Source organism: Peromyscus maniculatus, chromosome 12 (assembly GCF_049852395.1).
Source record: "Peromyscus maniculatus bairdii isolate BWxNUB_F1_BW_parent chromosome 12, HU_Pman_BW_mat_3.1, whole genome shotgun sequence".
Taxonomy (NCBI): domain Eukaryota; kingdom Metazoa; phylum Chordata; class Mammalia; order Rodentia; family Cricetidae; genus Peromyscus; species Peromyscus maniculatus.
The window spans coordinates 66,986,456-67,009,644 of record NC_134863.1 but is presented as its reverse complement, the minus strand read 5'-3'; the positions used below and the strand labels follow the sequence as shown (position 1 = coordinate 67,009,644).

Sequence of the window (23,189 nt, the reverse complement as noted above, 5' to 3'; positions counted from 1 at the left end):
AAAGTTTAAAGCTATCTCAAGCAACACACACACACACACACACACACACACACACACACACACACACACACACACTATAAAATACATAGTAATTAAGAATTTCAATAAACAAAATGAACAGGTTTAAAAATATTAATGCCAAGGAAATTTTTAATATTTTAAATATTTACATATAAAGTTATCTCTTTTTCCTAATTATTAAGGAGAATATTACATACTAATATATATTGCATCCCAGGAAAGTCAAATTTACATTTAGAATACAGCTCAAATGTCATTTCTCTTATGTGTAGTTGATTCTTATTTTTACCATGTAAACTTTTCTTAAATTACAAATCTAACTGTTCCCTCTCTTATACTACTTGATATTTCTGACACTAAATCTTAAAATTTCTTTGATGATGCTATTAATCTCCTTCCAAAAAGCTTGAGTTTAGATGGGATAGAATGAAAATATGATAATTAATTTCAAAGGAAGAAAGAAAATTAAAAGACAAACACCAGAATGGAGCCAAAAATAATGTAAAAAGGCCCTTCCACACTCATCTTCCCTAAGTGCTCTACCAGTTTCCTCACAGTGAGCATCGTCAATTACTATCTGGGGACAGTAAATCATGTGGCACATTTGGAGTGGTCATGCCCATGGGGAAATGAGAAATGCTACAACGATTTCCATTTGCTCTCTGACTTTGAACTTTAACTGCCGATGGATCTCACTTGATGGAATTTTCTGCTTGGAAGATTTGAACTGATATGCTTGAAATTAAAAATAAAGATTGCATATTTTTTTCACATGGCTTTGAAGATCAATGTCAGAGAGCTCACCAAATCACCAGTACTTTTGTTATAACCAGTTAATGTGACCATTCTTGTGTTTTGCTATATGAACCATGAAAAGACTTGTACAGCCCTCCCCTCCACATGCAGAGTACATTCAGGGAGTTGGGGAATTGTATCATAGAAAGCCTTGGAATGGAGGAAGGTGAAGACGATGTTGCCAGTTAGGCCCCAGGGTAACGTTCATCCCAAGGATAATGTAAAAGGCCTTGCTGATGAGGCTCTGTGAGTTTTCTCTTAGAAAGCTATTAGGGTCCAGCTGTTTGATTGGCTCTTTTATCCAGAGACCACTGGGACCACTTCCACAGCTCCCATTCTGTATAAAGCATCACTCTAGCTCTAAATTGGACAGCCCATAAGTCACAGATCCAACACTTCTGGGACACAGAAGGGTGAGCTTTAAGATTTAACAGAGATTTGAAAATACCCATTATGTCAAGGTCCATCTTCAGCTAAAAATTCAGAGCTTTTGTTCAAGTTTTCCTAAATTCTTTGTTTCACATACAAAGAATGTTTTTAAATAAAGTCAAAATCACCATTTTCTAAGTTTATCAGAAAAGAACTTGAAAGAGGGTGACTAATGACCAAATTCAACACTAACATTACCTGACTGGGGATATTCAAAGGCAGAATTGAGTTGAATGATGTGGGTTGCTTCAGTATACACTGATTCTGATGAGTAATAAGTAAGCCCTTCCTTTCTACCCACTATCCATCTACCAATGACTCCAAAAAGACAGGACTGTCTCAACTGTGCGGCGTCTCCCTCATTGCCACTTCAAATCAAAGTGCAAACTGAATAATTTGATTTTCTCCCCTCAAATTGGTCACTGGAAACCAATTGCTAAAATGAACAAGATCAAGAGTCCACTAAATATAATAAGTCTAGATAGGTGTTATACTTTTCTATTGACTGTATATTTGCTGGCTTCACTAACTGAAATTAGAAACATTTAAATTTATGAAGCAATGAGATTTATCTTCAGTGCCCAGAACACTGATTATGAACTAATGTCAATGAGAAGGCCACCCCCACACACACACACACACTTTAGCCTCTACAGAACACATTGGTAAGGTGGCAAGCCATCCCAGCCTCTTGTAAGTTGGTGAGGTAGCTCAATTTGGTTTAGACACTCTAAGTTAGTAAGTAATGGGCATGTGGTAAAACTGTGCTTCAGCAAGTACATATTCTTGTATTTCAATTCACTTGCAGAAAAACTGTGTCTCTCACTTTTAGTGTTGTATAAGAGCCATCTCCACACTTTGGCTTACATTCCAGATGGCAGCCATTCTCTGACAGTATGGGAAATATCAAACACATATTTTTGAATAGTATGAAATTCTCATTTAAACAAAGAGTGTACATTAATTTGTTTGGGGGAATATATGAAGATCTTCATTTTTACTTTATCATTTTTAACTTCCATCAAAATATCTATCTTTTCATATATTATAATTCACAAATTAAAAAAAATGAGTCATGTCTCCCTCTATAAAACTCACTATAGCAACATATCTATAAACTCTTGCAATTGTTATAGATTTTTTTTAAAATATAAGAAAGTTTAGAAAATTTTCAAACTGGTCAAACTTTTTAAATTAGAGATATTTTAAATTTATACTTTCGGCATTTGTTTCTAATTACTTAAATATTTTCTTAAATTTACTTTGAAATAGAACATTTTAAAATATTGAGTCACAGACAATACTGATTATGACTTAAATGTAGATATTTTATAAAAACATAACATTTCAAATCTAATGCCAAATTTGATTTTAAAATACAGTTCATCTCCAAATACACTGTGGAATTTATGATCCTTAGGAATGCTCAGATGGAAAGTTACAGAAAAGTGGGCAAAAATACTATTCAAAAGTAACTACCCTAATTAATGGGTTCAAATACCATAGAACATAAAAATATTCATGGTAATATAAAACCCTTCAAACACAACTTAGTATAAAATGGTGAAAGGGAGGATTATTCAAAATGTTCACATGAGTTAACATGTTGACATAAAGTATACCACAATATCATGCTTTGAGACATTAAACACTCCATTAAATGACTAGATGCTGGGGTTTCTTCCAGTGTTCTAATTGGCATTATTCCTGTTTACTTTATTTATTCCAGCCACCTGACAGTGCTTGCCAAAATTCCAAATTTATGTGTTTAAGACTTTTGAATCAACTTCGAGTTGAATGTACTTGCTACCACTTTAGTTTATGGTATCAGTTGACTTATTAGTTCCTTAAATGTTGGCTATATAAAGATGTGCTAAGATTAAAGTGGTCTTAGAAAATACAGAAGGAATGGCCGAGCCTTATTTCTAATGTTGAGAGAGAGAAAGACAGAGACAGAGACAAAGAGACAGGAAGAGAGACAGAGAGAGAGTGGGGAAGAGGAGAGAGACATAATATTTTCATGAAGGACATCATTCATGCAGAGTATGAATACAACTTAAACAAAGAGGGTGTTTGTTTTCATTTCCTGTCACAACCAGAATCTTTGTTTATATTAACTAAGCTCACAGGAAGAAAAGAAACTAGTTCCTCGGTGAAGGGGAGACAGAGATCAACTAGAACATTTCTCTTCCTGATGAAACTCTAGCAGCTTTACATTAATATATCCTCACGAATTCCTGAAATCCAAATCCAAGTACTTCTTAGTGTCAAGTGTTTGCCTACCAGTATGTGCATGCACTATGTGCATGCAAATTCCATACTCCCTTCAGCTTATCTGGGGCACCCATTACACAAACCACTTGACCTTAGCTAAAGAAAGGAGCACTTGTTCATTAGCTCACGAATTAGAGGGCCTTGTACCCACTGAAGCTGGAGTTACGCAGAAGGTTGTGAGACACCAGGTATCAACCAAACCCAGGTCCCCTGCAAGAGCAGGAAGTGCTCTTCACCTTTGAGCCCTCTCTCCAGGCCCGAGAAAAGACTTAACTGTGACGTGTTTTTACAGCAGTTCACTTGTCTAGTACTTACTATTTTTTGTGTGCCAACACTGAGGACTGAATGGACAATGGCTTCACCCTTAAAGTTCAATGTCTTGCAAAGGATTTTGTGCACCTTGATGAGTTGACTATTATTAGCTTTATACAGGGGCAGGTGTGAGATCACTGGTTCTTTCTAGATAACAACTCTATTAAATAATTATCACTTTGTAATCCACACACAGTTAACTCAGAAATCTATCTTCTAAAATCTAAATAACAGATGATAATACTTATTTTTCATCTCAAATCCATTTATCATTCGATCAATGAGTTCTGGGGGATAATGCTCTTGTACACTGGTTTAATAAAACACTGATTGGTCAGTAGCCAGGCAGGAAGTATAGGCAGGGTAAGCAGACAGGAAGAATTCTGGGAAGAGGAAGGCTGAGTCAGGAGTCACTAGCCAAACTGAGAGGAAACAAGATGTGAAGGCAGGACTGAGAAAAGGTACCAAGCCATCTGGCTAAACATAAAAGGATTATGGGTTAATTTAAATGTAAGAGCTAGTCAGTAATAAGCCTGAGCTAATGGCCATAGAGTTATAATTATTACAAGCCTCTGTGTGTTTACTTGGGGAATGCAAGTGGGAGAGATTTGTCCCAACCGCCAGCCAGGGCAGGACACAAGAAAACTTCTTACTATAAATGAGTTTTGATTTTTCTCCACAATCAAAAGAGCATCTTTAGCTGCCATTGATTCTTGGTTGTTTATTATTCATATGACATCAAAATATGTCTAAAGTACTTTTTATAAGTGAATAAACACAGTATAATAAAATTTCAGTAAAATTTAAAAACTGAGAGTGAAAGGTTTATGGTATCTTGGCAGCTACAAAATTAATTTCCAAACTTGGTTTATGTCCATGTGCATTGAAATATCAAAATAATAGTAATCAACATATAGAAATTATCCTTTTATAGGATAATATTAAAAGTTTACAAGAGTTTAGCCTCTTCCTATGTGTGCAAACATTTATTAAATACATATGGATGGTCAAGTATGGAACTTCCATAGGTATATTTATGGATATAATAAATAAAATGATACTAAACATTTTAAATTCCCTAAGGCCATAGGACAAGTGGATAATACACAAAGTTCAAAATTCAGTATTTTAGAAAATATTAAAACACATCAAGAAACAGGTGATAAAGTATTTTAAGACATCTGAATCTGCAAATTAAGTTATATTAAAATTTATGTTTAGGCTAGCAAAATTACTGTGATATCCTTGAGATGAAAATTCAAATACACATTCCCTCTGGATTCCATATGTTGTTCAACACTAATTGCTGGCATGGTTCTATTTACACAAAGCTAAATAAATAAGACATCCTATTAGCATTAGATTAAATTTGTGCAGCCAATCTTCATTTTCTGTCTTTTAAAAAAATTACATTATACACTATCATTCTTTAAAGACATTAGAATCATTCAAGCATGAAAGGACCTGTGAGGTACCATTAATTCACAGCTAGGAACTGAAAGTATCCTCAAAAGTCATTGAATTTTCAGACATACCAAATTAATTCTCAAGCCAAATGTTAATTTTCAGAAATGATTTTTATGCAATAATTTAACAAACTAAATTTTGGAAAGGTGGCCCAACTGCTGAAGTATTTTCAGTGCAAGCATGAAGATAGGAGTTTGATCTTCAGCCTAGTAATGGAGAAATGGAGATGGGGTGTGTTGGCCAGCCAGCTTAGCAGAAACAGTGGTTCAGTGAGAGGTCTTATCCCAAGAACAAGGTGGAGAAAGATTGAGAAAGAGACACCACATCAATCACTGGACTCCATATGAATATGTGCATAGACACAGGGTCATGCACACATGCATACACTCAAAAATAGATAAAAATTGAGCTCTTATTTAAATAAATGAAATTTAAGTTGACCAAGACTCTAGAGTTACCATATAGCACTTTTAAGAAAATGGTGCTTTTTTGGTGACTCATTTGATGTTATCCATTACTTCTTCCATTATTATTTAAATGTTTATACTTATTTATTTGTCTAAGCTGGAGGTGAGAGATGGGTGTGTGTGTGTGTGTGTGTGTGTATGGATGGGTAGGTATGTATACTATGGTATGCTTATGGAGGTCAGAGGTCAATCTGCTGAAGTAGTGTCTCTCCTTCCATCATGTGAGTCTCAAGGATCTGAGTCAGGGTACTAGACTTGGCAATATGTGACTTTACCCACAGAGCCATCTCTCTGGTTGGTATGCAGGCCATACTTGGCAATATAACCTGTCACATTTGGTTATTTTATTAATTTTACATCTTCTGGACATTTAATTTTAATCTTAGGGCAATAAGTATGCACATAAGATTCTACAGAAATGTAGAATAATGATAAGAAAGGTATTATCAACCCAAGAAACTACAAATGTTTTGAATACAATTTTACAAACATTGAGACTTTTTCTTGGTAGACTACTGTACATATTTGTTTGTCTTTATAGAAACAGATATCATATATCTATTCTTTACCAAATGTCACCATGAAGAGTATCATTTATCTTGTCAGGAAACAGAGCATTCAACATCGATTCTTACACAATCCATGTGTGCATAAGCCTGGCTGCACATACGTTTAAATGCATTGGTAGATATAGCAGATGACCTGGATTCTCACTTCATTGTGCAACTCTGCATGTTCTGGGTCCAAAGCACTTGGAACTTGAGATTTTGTGTTTAAATGCGGTCCAGACACACTCTGCCTACTTCACATGGGTTTTATGAGTTCTAGTGAGGACAGTTATTCAAGTGCATGCTGATTAATATTCTTTTTTTAATCCTGTGCTTCGATATTCAATATAGAGAACTTCAAACCAGATATATAATGGAAAAGAACTTGAAGTATATATTAACTAATAACAGTAATATGGGAAAGCATAGAATTATTTTTGTTAAAAATTTATAGTAAATCAATACTTAAAAATGAATAATTCTTCAATTCAGCCACCACTGCAACTTATATAACTGGGTGGGGTTTTTTTTAAGATTTTTTTTTTAGCTATCATAGAAGAGCCAGGTAGTGATTAGCAAATATTTTACTTACATGCCATACTTAGAAAAATATAACTTTGAATAACTTTTTAGTATTTTAACAATACATGTGTTCTCTAAAAGAAGATGTGTAAATCTCACCTTAAGGATAGAGTAATAAGGTCACTAAAGAAGTTGATTCTGTTTTCCCATTTTGTGTGACTACAAGAGATAAACATTTAATGACATCAAGTATAAAATGAATGTTTGGAAGAATGTGTGATTGGTTGGGTAGCTATACACTCACAGCCACCTGTTTGCCATGAGGTCATCAGTAGCTCGACTGCCTGTACCATATTGTTCTGCAGAAGAACAGTGTGCCAACTTCCTGTCTATTAAATGTTATTTTTATTTCTATGTTCCCCTAAAGGCATATTTTTCATTCCTTTGAATTTTATTCTTTTTTTGCCCTTGAGATAAGGTCTACCATGTAATCAAGAATTTTCTCAAATTCCTTGTAATCCTATTTCAGCCTCCTGGTGCCTGGGATTGAAACCTTGAGCCAAAACATGCAGCTCTAGTCTATCAATACATGGCATAACACATTCTTTTTCTTCAGTAGTACTGCCATAAGGCAGAGAATTAGTGCATATAGGGATCTCTAAGGACAACTCCTCTGTGGGATGAACACAGGAACAACTCGATCAAACCTAATCTGTGATGGACAAGAATGAGGCCCATTATTGTGAACCAGAGACAGCAGAAAGGAGATTGGAAAAGATCTTTAGTATATACTAAGCCATGACTCAATTTCCTCAGATTGTATGAGTTATTATAGCAACTACCTCAACTCAGAAGTCCAGAAATTTAGTATTTTTTTTCATCAGCTAATTTTATTTAGACATCTCTCACTAAAGCTAACACTTCTGACCAAATAGCAGCAGTTTAGAATTTGAAAGCTGAATTGACATTAATCAATAACAATTAATGGTTATTTACTGTGTATCTACAGATGCATATGTGTGTATATATGATTTTTTTATTTCTTTGTAGTGTCAAAACTCATCAAGTCATTACATCACCCTATAAGGAACTCTACTGTGTTAAGGAACATTACTTAACAAAGTTTAGACCCGAAGAGATGACACAATTGTACAAGGGTACAAGCAGGAAAAGTTAAAATTCAAATTTGATGTGACCTTTTGATTTTTAAGGCTCAGATTCCTAACCTTGACGATATGTGGCCTCTTCTAACAAGAGTTTTGACTCACTTATTTAGCAGCCAAGTCATTTAAATTTACTGAAACTTAATGTTACTTCCCTATAGGAAACTCACTATTTTCTACTTCAAACATTGTTATAAGATAGAAAGAGAAGATGTGTGCCTAAAGAAGTGCTTCCAATATTGGACAGCAATAGAGCAATATCAGGCTATACAAAATTATAAAGTATATTAAGGACATATCATCTCCAAATACCATAACTAAGTTGCTGCAAAATTTAGTTAATAACTTTCGGTCAATATCTCTGAAGAGAAGATTCAAAAGTCAGTTCTTATGTCAGGCAACAGTTTCCAATTTAAATTAAAATGAATAATGCTTCTGAATCACATCTCCATTTCCTCAAAACAAGACGAAGATGGTGACTAAGAGAAAAATCAGGTTATACTTCAAATGTCCCCTGAAAGTTTAAAAATCCCTCAGTTAGCATAGTTCAGTATCTTTAGGAAATGGGCCGTGTTTATTTTTTCTATATGTGACTTGAATGCTACTGTACAAGTTTTAGTAGTAAGTATTCTGGATGGCAAAGCTCGTTATAGCTAGTAACAGTACTTACAAGTGATAAATATGGAATATTTATTCAAGTTTTCAATTTCTTACTTTTGCTTATCTTAAACAATGTTGACTACCATGGAATATTGTTTTATTCTCCAAAGCCATGGCATGAAGTTAGGGGGAAATAGTCAATATAAAGGTCAAGTATACATCTATACTCTGTTCCTGCTATAAATAAGAAATGAAACTTCTGTAATTTATTAGTATTCCTCCATGTATTTAATTAGCCTGAAAAAAAATCCGACTCTTCCAGATGACATTTATGCATTTACATGCTCAAATTCATGTTTATCTTTATGTATGTTTGAAGATAGTTGACATTAAAAACTATGGTGATTAATCACACAATAAGCCAATAGATCTTGATTATTACCAACTATGATTTAGTTACCAGTTCTAAGTATTATACTGATAATTATTACTTATGAACATCAAGCACCACTGTGTTTTATAAGACATTTCTGGTCTAAAAATGAATAAGCAGCTGACTTATTTATTCTATCCATGTGATGATTTATGGTACAAGAAAACATTATTCATTACGTTGCTGTGAGTATTCATTTTAAATTCATCAAAATCTCAGAGGCAAGAAAGGAGTCTGAAAAAGGAGAGAACTAAAGAATGCCAATGAAGAATATACTGGGATACAAGCAGTCACAGAATAATCACAGCAAAGCTGTGTGTATGTTACATGAACTTATAAAGTTGCAAACCAATGTCTTTTTAAGACCCTCGTAGTTCTAAACAGTTTACCGAAGACAATCCCTAGTGGCCAATAAAAGTCCTTAGAGGTAATTTTTTTACCATGTGTGTAAAGTTCTTAGAGGCCTATTTTATAAGGAAACATAATCAGGCAAAAAATAAAATGTTATATATAATGTGATCTATATGATTTGTTTTATGGTGGTGTGTTAATGAGCTGTGACACAGTAACTCTTTTTATCATGCTTTAAAATTGAACAGAAGCATAGCTGGTGATTTATTTTTCCCCTATTTGACTTTTTATACATATGCAATATCATTGAAACTCATTTAAATTCATGTGAGTTGGATTGCAATTTAAGGTCTAGGAGGATTGATTTCATTAAATATCTTTTGTTTAATCAAAAACTCTGAACACACATGAATATTCCAAACCAGAATTCTTTTAAGATTTTTCAACACTGGTCTGTTAATTATCATAGTGAGGAAAACGTACAGAAAGGTTTTACATTAGAAATCAGTAAACAAGTTAATTGAACAAGCTGGGCTCAAAGACCTAAATAAACCAGTTTTATTTTTACCGCTCTCTTTTACTCATGTTACTGTGAGTCTACTTGCTTCTTCCCTGCCCGAGTGTGTGTGGGTAGGGCAGGGCGGGGAGTCTTGGGAAGACCCATAGCTTTTGCAGACATCTTTTAAACATTGAGATTTACAACGTCGGCTAGTACTTTGATCTTTTCCTGCTGAACTTGTCTGGCTTAGTAAATGCAGAGGTAAAAACATCTTGGGCAGAAACCTCTTCCCACAATCCAACAGCTTGAGGTCCTTTCACCAAGGACACTGGCTCCTGGCTGCACAAGAGACAAGGGGAAGTGGAGGCACAAAGGAGCCTGAAAGGGAAGGTAGTTGTCACTGATGTCATTGCCAGTTCTCCTTTTCTCATAGGACACTTTGTGCTTTTTTTGTGTGAGCAATAACCACTCTTTTTAATGTAAAATACCTCCTTGCATTTTTCTACCACTTGACATATGGAGCTATAATATCTTTAGAATATGTGGATAAATGTTCTGTAAGTCTCAGAATCAGGGTCAAATTGTGGGGAGAAGGGGTCTCATTTACTGCAAAAAATTTCATTAACATCTGATCTCTCTCTCTCTCTCTCTCTCTCTCTCTCTCTCTCTCTCTCTCTCTCATCTTTCTCTGTTCCTCCTCTCTCACTTCTCCCCCTACTGTCTTATTTAAAGAGACTGTGTTTGGAAAGATAACACTTCATGGATAAAAATTACAGATTTCATTCTTGCAAAAGGAGATTTCAAGTCATGATGGCAAAGCATTCACAATTTGATGATTTATTTAGTTTTTTTTCCTGCTTTGGACACATAGAAATCTGAAGTGGAATAATAATAAAAAAATATCAAAAGACTTTTCCAAACTAAAAATCATGGTGAAATCTCACGCAAATGAGTGAGGCATGCTGGGAGATTCAACTCACAGTTTGTGGGTGCACAGAGGTGGAGGTAGTCAGGATTCTACCCTGCAGGTAAACAACAAATCTTCCCGAAGAATTGTGGGGGAAAGACAGCTCTGCTCCCTGCCTTGAGCTGGGATTGCAGTGAAGTTCTCCAATGAGAAGCTGAGCAAGCCAATGAACGCCAAAATAAGGTAGCCATGCTTGAAGCTCTTTTGTATGTAAGCTTTAGGAAAGGCATTTTTTTCCCAATCAAACCAAGCCATACAATATCTCTGTGGCTTTGACTGGGATGAATTTCCAAAGTCAATGAGGGGGTGGGGAAGGCAAGTCAGCTATAAAAATGCTGACAGAAAGTTGGCAAGAAAGGGAGTTAGGAAGAAATGGACACTGGAAGTCAAAAAGTTCCTATAGTGTCACCTCTCACCTCTATTAGCCTAGATACCCAAACAGATGATACTGCTTAGAAACAGAAAGCACACACAACCATCTCAAAACTGGAACTTCAATTTGCTATCTATTTTATAAACATAGATACACTGTGTGCATTAATGTCCATAAAAAACACATAATCTCAGATAGGAACAAAATATTAGTAGGCTGATAGGAAAACGATTTACTCTAATCATATAAATTAATCATATAGTTGTTAATAGAAACCTCAACAGATAAGAGACATTCTAGATTTAATACCAGTTAAAGAAAGAAGAGCTGAACTGACTGACAGATGTGTCAACGGTTTCACCATATTATGGAAAATATCCACCATCTCTTCACTTCTCTGTTCTAAAAAAAGTCTTTCCGTGCATAAAAGTATGCAAGAAGGGCTATGGAATGTGTTGCACAAAAACCAACACAATTTAACAATAAAACAAAAAAGGGCAGTACAACAACAAAATTCACAACTCTATCTCATCTATGAGCATAAGCAAAAGATCTTTTAAACACATAGCAGTAACAAAAACAAGAAACACATTTTGCATTTACATACTATATAGTATACAGCACATTTGTAAGTTATATTTAGAACATTAAAAGAAGAAAAGTAACCCTAAGGAAACAGGTGATTTCCTCCCTCAAACAATCTAATTCTATGAATTTTTATCAATTAGTAGACAATAAAAGTTAGACATATAATCACAATGGAGGTATTTAAGTACTTACTTGTGGGAAGTAATGAATTTCAATAGATTCAGAAGAAATGTTCTTCAGAGTCTTCTTTTGCAAGACTCTGCCTTCCTCCACCTCTCCATCCTCCTGTTACAGTCTATGGAATCTATAATCAGGCAATATAATAGACACTTTCCTTAGTCAGTGGATCTTCTCTTGGTAGAATCTAAACTCAAGAAATGGATTAGGATATATGTATTGTTGCATGTTCATTATCTGTATGCTCTCTTTCCCTGAAAAGGCTGTTCCTTATATGTGTGCTCAATCGGGCAGTACTATTGAAGTTGTGATCTGAGAGTGGTTGGCTTTCAAGAGAATCTTCATTTTCTTGGAAAAAGAAAATATCAAGGTAAAATTTCGAACTTAACTTTTTAAATACCAATAAAACTAATCTGTGGGTTACATGACTGGAAAGACAAAATTTGGAATCAAATGTTACATTTTATTTTTTCTAGTAATTCACTATCATTTTACTGTGTTTTCCAAATACTAGTTGGTATAAATTTAAGATGTATAAAGATGTTTATTGTACCATATTTAGTTTTAATGGGACTTAAATTGATAACTTCTAACCATGTTATTTTTATTATCTTGGTTTCCTTACTAGATATTTTATAGTGAAGTGAAAGTAAAATCTCATTGTTTTTTATACTTAAAAAAATTGAGGAAGGCTCATTTCGATGGAACTAGAAATATCATCCTGGGTGAGGTAATTCAGACCCAGAAGGACAAACACGGTATGTACTCACTCATAAATGGATACTAGATTTAAAGCAAAGGATAACCAGACTGCAATCCACAGCTCCAGAAAAGTTAGGTAACAAGGGGAACCCTAAGAGGGATGCATTGCTAGCCCTGGGAGGGGGAAATAGATGAACTCTCCATGAGTAAACTGGGGATGAGGGGTGGGCAATGGAGGGCAGGGGATAGGGGATGAGGACATAAGGGAATGGGATGGTCAAGCTGGAACAGGGATGGAGTGGGAGAGCCATGAGAGAGATACCATGATAGTGGGAGACAGAACAGGGATAGGGAGAAACTGGGTGCTAGAGAAGTTCCCAGGAATCCACAAGGATGACCCCAGCTTAGACTACTAACAATAGTGGAGAGGGTGCCTGAACTGGCTTACCCCAGTAATCAGATATGTGAATACCCTAACTGTCATCCTAGAGCCTTTCTCCAGTAACTGATGGAAGCAGATGTAGAGATCCACAGCCAAGCACCAGACCAAGCTCCAGAAGTCCAGTTAAAGAGAAAGAAGAGGGATGCTATGAGCAAGGGCATTGAGATCATGATGGGGAAACCTACAGAGACAACCAAACCAAACTAGTGGGAACTCATGAAATTTAGACAAACACCTGTGGAGCATCAGACAGCACAGCAAGACAGTTGTGTAGCTTGATCTGCTTAAGGGGTCCCCTGGCAGTAGGATCAGGATCCATCTCTGGTGCATGAGCTGGCTTTTTGGAGCCCACTACCTGTGGTGGGACACCTCGCACAGCCTAGAGGCAAGGGGAGGGGCTTGGACCTGCCTCAGCTGAATGTACCAGGCTCTGCTGACTCCCCACAGGAGGCCTTACATTCTCTTAGGAGGGAATAGGGTGTGAGTTGGGGATGGGGGAGGCTGGACAGGAGGGAGTAGGAAAGAGGGGGATTTGATTGGTATGTAAAGTGAATTTAAAAATTCTTAATAATCAACTATCTAGCTAAATAAATAAATAAATAAATAAATAAATAAATAAATTCAGGGACCCAATATACTGAGGAGGATCCATTGCTCTGTTGCCATGGAAACCAATGGAAACCCAGCTCAGTGATGAACAACCATATTTGAGCTCTAACTTTGTACTTTGTATTTTAATGATCTAAATAAGGCTACTGTTAACATAATCTTTTTTTTTCCTGCTTCTGAGTTCACACTACAAAGTCTTCCCATACTCCTTTAAGAATTCCAAACCCATCTGGGAGTGTTGGTATACACCTTTAATTCCAGCAATGGGGAGACAGAGGCAGACAAATCTCTGTGAGTTTGAGGCCAACCTTGTCTACGTAGTGAGTTCCAGGACAGCCAGAGCTAGATAGTGAAACCTTGTCTCAAACAAACAAAAGAGTTTCAAACCTGCTTTAGTATGGACCTGTGGGATGTATGAACTTCCTCAAGAGGACCCATCAGTATTTTCATGTCCTTTAGCCGAATCTTTAACTCCTTAATACACTGTGCAGTTTATGAAAGTATGACAGGCAATGCTTTCTACCTGCTTACTTGTTCACCTGACGAAAGTATACTATTCCTAATTCAAGAGCTTCTATTTCAAATAATAGATGTAAAGGATGTTAACATGGGCCAGTACCTCAGTTTTTCATTGTGTCATCAGGAGAAAGTTAATGTCATTGTTAGGATGTAGAAAGTAACAATGGTATTTAAAAGAAATTACATTTAAAAATATTTAATCAATGTAATAATGTTTTCAAGTTATGATTAGGAAGATAGCCATAGCAGTGTTTAAACTGTGTGGAGGTAGAGAGATCAGGGGTTCAAGGTCATCCTTGGCTACATAGCAAGTTGGATGCCCATTTGGGATAACTGAGACCCTGTTTCAAAAATCAATTAAGAGGATAGTGAAGAATGTATATAAATATGTGACACAATTAAAGAAAGTATGGAAGTCTTCACTTACCAAGGTTAAACCCCTAGTATATAGCTGCTTTTAGATATGAAAAAAAATTTCACTAGTTATAGGACTTGACCTAGACTATCAATTCCGACTGATTTCTAAAAATTGTGCTGGGTTGCAATTTCAGCATAAGAAATGTTCATGTATAATGTGGAAGACTGTGAGTTTCTGGTGAAAGTTTGGCCCCCTCTGTAAGGCCCTTTCAAGTCTAACTTGTTACCAAGCATACAATGCATGCCTGAATGACCTCAGAGGGATAAGACAATAAGTTAGTTGGTACCTGTTTGCATTACAAAGCCAGCACACTGCTACCCGAAGGTGAAATCTGCAGTGTGGTAACTAGAGAAGAAGGCTACTGGCATTTATTAGGTGTTAACGTTTCATAATTGCTTTTCTGTAATCTATTTGAGGTTTTATTAAGTTGTCCTTGTCATATTCCATACTACATTTACAGAAAATGGTCAGACAAGTTGGACAAGCTGGAGAACTACAGTCCCCCTTTATCAATGGGATTGTGTACCAGGACTCCTAGCACATCCTTGAAATCAAGGATTGAAGTAATTTTTTCTTAGTTAGCAATCCTTACACAGATAAGATTTTGTTTGTTTGTTTGTTTGTTTTACAAAGTGGAGAACTTCCTCTTTCTGATTTAAAGGAGGCCTTTTACCACTTCTCTTTGGTATCCCCAAATTGTCATTGCGACTGTTCTCTCACTTTAAGATCATTAGTAACCAAAATAGATTTAATTGAACATAAACACTGGGATATTGTGAAAGTCAGTCTGATAATCCAGATGGCCACTGTGTAACTAAAAATAGTATATACAGCTTGGGTGCGCTGGACAGAGGGATGTTTAGTACCCTAGGGCAGTAACAAGATGTCACAAAAATCCCACTACTTAGAGCGGTATGAAACAAATGTATTGTACTGTTTATTTTTAGAAAAGTCTACTTAATATTTTGGGATCATGGTTGACTGTTAAAAACTAATACCACAAAAAAAAGTGTTTCATACACAAAGCTAGAGAGCTGTAGAGCTGGAAGTCTACCTGCCTATACCCATATCCAGTATGACACCAAAATTGGTGTTATTTTCTCCAAACCAAATTGTCAAGATTTCTCTAACTACATGAAATGACAATTATTGCCTCAAATGATTTAGAACTAAGGGGTGGACCGCTTATTGCTCTTGATCCATAATGTACAGTCTAAAACTGTTTATTATGGCATCATTGAGGTAAGTGTGACTTTCTTTACAGGAAAAATGTAACAGCTAGAGTAAAGGTATATCATAGGATTCTAAATTCCAAACAGTTAAACTCTTGGAACTCAGTTTGGTTGATACTCAAGCCTCAAGGATAAACACCAATGAAAGCAGCATAACATGATATTATGTAAGGTTAAATAATATTGACCTTAACTATATGGTGAATTCTTTTGGGGGAAACAGCTTTAAAAAGAAAATCTAAGGGTCTACTTACAATTTAAGAGTCATGGTCAAATGATAGGCAACTTGCATTTTGGTTTAACTTCAAAATTACATTATATAAAACTATAAAGAAAGCCTTACTAAAATTAATTCTATTTTTAACTGAAGTCTTGGTAGAAAACCTACTGTGGTTATATGGTGTGAACTCTTTGTCCAGAGTGTACACAATTTACGTGCTGCTTACTCTTTTGTAATTGATAGCTACTTTGGTCATAATATGAGAAATCTTTGGTAAAATGAATTAATAATGTACTCATGTGATAACTGAGAGTTGAGGTAGGACAGAAAAAAATCAACTGTATAGCATATGCAACCCATAGTTTTTAAATATTTAGTTAAGCAAATTTAAAAGTCCTAGGGACTGACAGAATTTTAATGAATAATGAGCCAAAGGCATGGAATGGAACAGAAAAAAATTACTTTAAAATTGGACTTGAAATGTAAAATCCTGAACTAATGAGACAAAGAATCCATTTACCATCATGGAGGCCTAGCAGCTTGCTTAAGCTACTGTCTCCAGCCAACATCAAGCTCAGTGTATCCACTTGAACCCATCAGGATTTTAAGGAACTTCTGTTCACATCTTGAGGAAGTGCATGGTCTGTCAGTTACCTTGACATGCTTGAAGCTAAATGTTTAACAGAGGAAATATTTGTTGGGAGGGTTCTCATCCATGGCATTTGACTCCATGCACTTGAGCTTAGAACATCACATTGGTAGAAGCATGTGGTGGGAAAGGATCTTACCTTCTAGCGAATAGGAAGTAGAAAGACTATGGCAGGAAGGGGCCAGCCACAATGAACCCCAAAGGATATGTTGCCCCCTACTATTTTCTCTATATAGGTACTAACTCCCAAAATATCTAGCAAACTCCAAAACAGCACCACCATCTGGGAGCTAAGTTCTAATGTATGGGATGCACTTACATCCAAACTTTAGTACATGTCTTTAGCAAAGTATCTTTCTAAGCATCATATATTGAGGTATATTAGTACAGTGAACACAGAATGAGTAGAGGAGCTTGGCGGAGAACATGAATCTTTTAAAAAGAAAAACTAAGGGAAGGAAAAGAAAACTGATCAGGATCAGAGTAATTGCTTTCTTAATCATAAGGAGGAGAATTCACTCAAAAGCATCCCTGGTCTGTTATCATGGAAGAGATGCCTAACAATTTCATCAGGGACAGAATGGGAACCGTCGGCTCAGTGAACAGAGGGGAAAGACTTCCCATTTCTTCATGATGGAATCACTCAGAAAGAGGAGGCCTGAGTCATTATTAAGAGTTGATTTGTAGGGGAGAGTATGTTGTGGAATGGGAGGGAAGGAGATTTAAAGAATATTTAAATAAACTTTCTACAATTCTGCTACATTTTGGTCTGTCAAAGGCTGTACAAGAAAGTTTATCTTCTATATTTTTTCTAAAACTTCTGTATATAGCTAAAAGTACTGTATATTACACGTACTAACTAATGCATGCAAAATGCACATTTACTTAGAAAATAACATGAAAGTCTACATGTATAAAAATGTGCAGTTTACATTCAAGATGAGGAGAACAAATAATTTCTCTATTTCCCATTTATTTTGGTTTTCTGTCTTATATGACAAATACATTGTACAAAAATATGTAATTTAAAAACATGTCATAATATTTCATTATTTTTATTATTGTCTCCAGTACTATATTATTAGAAATAGCTGGCACAACTTCAATCATCTAAAAATGTAAATTTTAATTGTGTACTTTATTTGTTAAAATCTGACCTATAACCCATTTCTCTACCTAGTCTTTTATTTTTTTTCACTCAACCGTTTTTTGCTAGTTCTTAGAACTTTTACCTCAAACAAGGGTTACCTTAGACTTGAATGGTTTTTATATTAACAATCTAAAAGATAAATAATCTAAAAACAACTTCAATCATTTTGTTTAATACATGTTTTAAAATAATAAGATTGCCATTTTTTTGGAGGGAAATGCTTGTAGATGGCAATCAGCAATGAATAAAATGATTTCATGTTTACTATATGCAAAAGAGAAAAAAGACTGCAACCTCACAAGGGGGAAAGATGAAAAAAAAACTTAATAAACTTTTAAGCACTGATTATTGTAGATGAAATTCTAAATGGTCTTATTAAATAAGAAACACAGAGACAAATGAAGAGTTACAAGCCCAGAGATCAGAGCAGTAGCCAAGTGCTAAGACCGCTTTATCTTACCATTCACTGCCATACTTCCCCTGAGAGAGAGACATTCTCTCTCTGTCTTTTTATTACCTTTCTGTTCTGCCTTCTCATTAGCTCTAAACCCAACCACATGACTTCCTCATCACTGCCTGTCTATACAGACCTCCAGGTCTCTATGGTTGGTACTGGGATTAAAAGTATATATCACCATGCTGGCTGTGTCCTTGAACACACAGAGACTGCCTGCCATGTGATCGGATTAAGGGAATGTGCTACCACTGCCTGACTCCCGCTTATTGCTCACTGTGACTTCTGATCTCCAGGCAGCTTTATTAACATACAAATAAAATCACATTTCAGCACAAATAAAATACTACCATAGATTATATTTTTTAACCCACTGCTCACTAGCATGTTAACATAGCAAGCCAGTTATACAACATACCCATGTAGAAACAAACCAGTTTGTTTTCGTAAGTAAATCAATACAAGTAATTTACACTCAACTCTGAGTGATGACTAAACAGTTTTAGAAGAAGCTCTAAATGATAATATCTTTCTGCACTTTCATAATATAAAAAATGAATAAACAGAAACAAAAGACACCTCCCTGAAGTTAAAGCAATCAGGAGCAGCAAGGCAGACTGGCAATGAACTCACTGCTTGAACACATTTATGTGGTGAAAAACAATGCTCATGCAGAGAAAGTTTTACAAGATGTTCACTGTACTTGTCTGTGGCTGTAACTCAGTTTTGGGGAAGTATTTGCCCATGACATGTGAAGTCCTGGGCTCTACTCCCAGTATATCCAGCAAAACAAACAAATAAACAAAACAAAACAAAAAACCCCAAGCATGTTATATGTTTGTTTAAAATTTTTTGTTGTTCCTGTTTTGAGACAGGCTCTCCAGTAGCTCCTGCTCACCTCAAATCCTGTAGAAAGCTGAGAATGTTCTTGGATTACTGATCCTCTTGCTTCTAACAGTGAACACTGATACCACAGGCATGTACCACCATCCTAATCTTCAATGATGTTATTTTAAACATGGTATGACAGCCTATGTTGACTACCCAAGGGAGGCCTTACCCTCGATGATGAGATGTTGGGGGCAGAATGGGGGTAGGTGGTGGCGAGTGGGAGAAGAGGAGAGAGGGGGAACGGGGATTGGTATGTAAAATGAAAGAAAATATTTTTAATAATAAAAACATATATTAAAAAAGAAATTAAAATTCACCTTTTGCTCCCAGCTTCATTTATGAGAACTAAAGTAGGTTAAGCCCATGTGCTCTAATATACATTAATTTAAGAGTATTTCTACTTCATGATTGTTAAAATTGAGATGCTTAAGGCAAGTATGACTTATAATTGATGTGAACATTTATATGCAAAAATTTCTATTCAAAAAACTCATAAACTGTGGATTAAGATACCTTTGCCATCATCTCCTCTTTAAAAACACTCACAAACTAAAAATCCTGCTATGGACAATATGAAGAACTTTCAACGCTTGCTTGCTACTGAATGTGTTGTGCAGTTAAGCATAAAGGGACAATCTGGTTTACATTTGGGAAGCTTGTTGTATACAATGTTACTTTTCCAGGTATAATCTCTACTTAATTTGGGAGTTTATAATTTCTGATTTAGTTGAGAATTTTCAAAATTGTATTTTATAGACATTTTGCAGGGCTTAATAGGAAGCAAAACTACATTGCATGTGGAAGTGCTTAGCTGAAATGATTATGTAGGACAATTGGTGATTTTGTTATTGCTTGTAAATTTGTTTTTGTTGTTGTTGTTTAATTCACCCTCGTATTTTTGTTCTTTTAATGTTTGAGAATTTCATTCATGCATATAGTGTGTTTTGATAAGTCAATTTCCTCCAGGGTTAGTGATATTATTAATTCTATACCTATGACAGTTGCAAGGGAGGCAAAGTAAGAGAGAGATTTATCTTAAATTTATACTGTATTTAAAATATTTTTACATATTATTTTTTAGTTTTCAAGCTTATTTTGACTACAGGAGCCATGTATTTTCAGTGGAATGTTTTCCTGAGTTTCATGTAATTTATAACAACTTTCTGTCTTTATCTTCAAAGTGAAAACAATAAAACCACCAGCTAGAAATTCATCACCTGTAAATGTACACTTTTTATGCATCTAGGGTGATAACAGTTCTCAAGTTCTTTCAGTAATCTCCACTGTGAAACCTTCCACAGGGAACCCTAAAACCTGACTCAGCATTGCCCACATTCCTGTGTTGAAACCTAACCTCCAAGGTGAGGAGACTAGAAGATGGAAACATTAGGGGATGATTGGGGCTTGAGAGTCAAGTCCTCAAGAATGGGATCTCTGTTCTTAACAAGATCAGAAGACACCAACATTCTTCCAACATGTGAAAAACAGTGAGAAGATCTATAAAGTAGAAAGCCAGGCTCTACCAGTCAGGGAGTGTGCCATCTCTTTGCCTTGGAATCTCCTCCTTTCAGAACAATGAGAACTAAGCTTTTCTTGTTCAGAATATTCCCAGCTTTGGGCATTTTCTTCTAGTAGTGTTAACAGACCAAGGCAATTATTGAGTGTTCACTAAATTTGCCAGAAGTGATGCCCACAGGTATTTTCTTGTCTTATTTTCAACATTTTTTCTCTATGAACTATTTTATCATTATTATGTTGAAAAGCTTTGAGCTTTGTGGCTATAACTAAATGTATCATCACTGTCCTGTCTCATTTTTATTTTTATTAAATTACAGATATGTGAAGCATGGATTTTCATTTGAAGCTCATTGTCAAGACAGAATAGAATACAGTTGGTGTCTATAGTCATCTTTATGTGGCAAAATGGCTTGGATCTCAGTATTCAGCCTCTTCATTTAGAAATTGTTTTCACTGGACTAAATAAATATACTTATAGAAAACATCATAGAATGGACACTCTTAGTCACCATAAATATATATTTCAATGGAACCAGTATATATATGTACATTGATTACCACTATCCATCTCCAAAACGTTGACATTATCTGCACTGAAACTCTATTATTTATCGGTAAGGTCTCTCTGCTCCTTTCCCTCTTCCCCAGTCACCACTAGTCATTGTATTTTTCTTTAACTATTTGACTTTCTATATACCTCATATACTTGCAATCTTAAAATGTCTTTCCTCTTGTTTCAGGCTTGTTTTTCATAGCATGATGACCACAAAAATCCCTCATGTGAAAGCATATAACAGGAACTTGATCTTTATTTAAGGCTGAATAAAGTATGTATATGACACATTTTTTCTCAGTAAGAGTTTGGGTTTCTTCCCTTTGGGGGATTATTGGAAGTAATGTTGTTATGAATGTAAATGTACAAGTATCTTGTTTTCGATTCCTTTCTGTTAGTGCACCCTGAGTGTCAGCCTTTTGGTACTACAAGACATTGGAATTGCATTTTTTAGGAAAGAATACAGTAATTCCTTGATTTCTTTTTAACAGCACCAATCTGAATTCCATCATCCAGTAAATAGAATCTAATAATCATATTCATAGGCTGCACGGGGCTGTCCATGCTCCTTAGATTGCACTGGCTTCTAATCTTCTAAACTACAGAGTTATAGAAATTACTTTCACTATAAAACACCATAAAAAGGAGAGATTTTCAGAAAGAGAATTAAAACATCTTTATTGATACCACACAAAAATAACCATTAATATCAACTTTGGTTAGTTATAGCAACTTTGATTCTAACTCATAATTTGAAGTCTTTCTAATACGTTACATATTACTCTGAAGTTCACTATCAATACGTGGTAAGGTGAAAGTTGGTGCACTCCAGAGAAAAGATTGAATTGTAGAGTCAAAAATGAAGCAGTATAAACTCATATAATCTTAGTATCCAATTTTATGAAACATAAGTGTTTTGCATATAAATGTATACCCTTTCATCCAACTACACTGCTACAATTTTTCTTAAAACTTTACACACATGAATATTTCCCTTATACTTTAATAATGCATCATGAACTATAAATACCATATAGCTTTCAAACTATGTAAAATTATTGATGACATAATGATTACAGAATTCAATCACATGCAATGTGATTTATTTGGGAAACAATAGATATTTTTTATGACCCATTTTCCTCATCAAATGCCTAAAACCTGATTAAGTTTACCCAGAGTCTGCTTTTCATGTTCATGTGGTTTATATGTGCTGTGACATGATGGGAATTTGATGTTTAACTTGATGCATTTACCTTCTTATCTGTTCTTGGTTCCAGGTAATAGAGAAAAGAGAAAGGTAAATAATCGAAACATTTCTTTAATATCATTCTTTATTTTTCCCACAGTCAATTGAATTTTATTACAGAATCATTCTAATGTCTTATTTATTTTATCCTTCAGTAATCCTCAAGGTAATGTTTTTCATGGATTTATATAACATGTTTCTTTTTATGGAAATGTTAAAATCCTCTCTGTACTGAGGGAAACTTTCTAGCGTATATGGTCAGATGTGCCTGCATATTAATCCTGTGACATTTATTGGCAATACTGACATTTATTGCTCACTGGGTGTTACATATAATATAAAATTGTAATTACTAACTTTTAACATATAAAATATATTTTACTCTAGGTCATTTACTTTTTATATGAACCTCAAATTCTGCTCTGACTGTACATATATCTTAATGATTATATGTGTATGTATATACGAATGATGAGTTTGGAGGAAAGTCCAATATGCTTAGTACCCTCCAAGGTCACCTACAAAGTAAGTGGTAAACCCAGTAAATACCTATTTCTTTTTCAACAAATCATTGAAAGAAGTATTCCCTTACATTAT

General features: G+C 35.1%; 1 protein-coding gene and 1 long non-coding RNA gene across 11 annotated transcripts in view; one reads left to right on the top strand and one right to left on the bottom strand.

Moving 5' to 3' along the window:
• LOC107402019 (uncharacterized) overlaps positions 1–23,189 on the bottom strand; it is a 474,536-nt gene that overhangs the window by 336,593 nt on the left and 114,754 nt on the right. For 7 of the 10 annotated variants that reach the window (XR_013043825.1, XR_013043819.1, XR_013043822.1 and 4 more), the window contains one exon: positions 12,002–12,094. The exons of 1 other annotated variant lie outside the window; for it this stretch is intronic. Coding sequence is in view for 1 of the 9 variants with exons in the window: in XM_076549122.1 (XP_076405237.1) it covers positions 12,002–12,094 (93 nt within the window). In the remaining 8 variants the exon portion in view is untranslated. Of the gene's footprint in view, positions 1–12,001; positions 12,114–23,189 lie in introns of all 10 variants that reach the window. 2 more of the 10 variants (XR_013043824.1, XR_013043821.1) reach the window with 1 other exon arrangement.
• LOC121821763 (uncharacterized) lies at positions 16,001–21,647 on the top strand. Its single transcript, XR_013043828.1, has 4 exons — positions 16,001–16,075; positions 19,257–19,357; positions 20,574–21,404; positions 21,531–21,647. It is a non-coding gene; the product is annotated as an uncharacterized LOC121821763 (long non-coding RNA).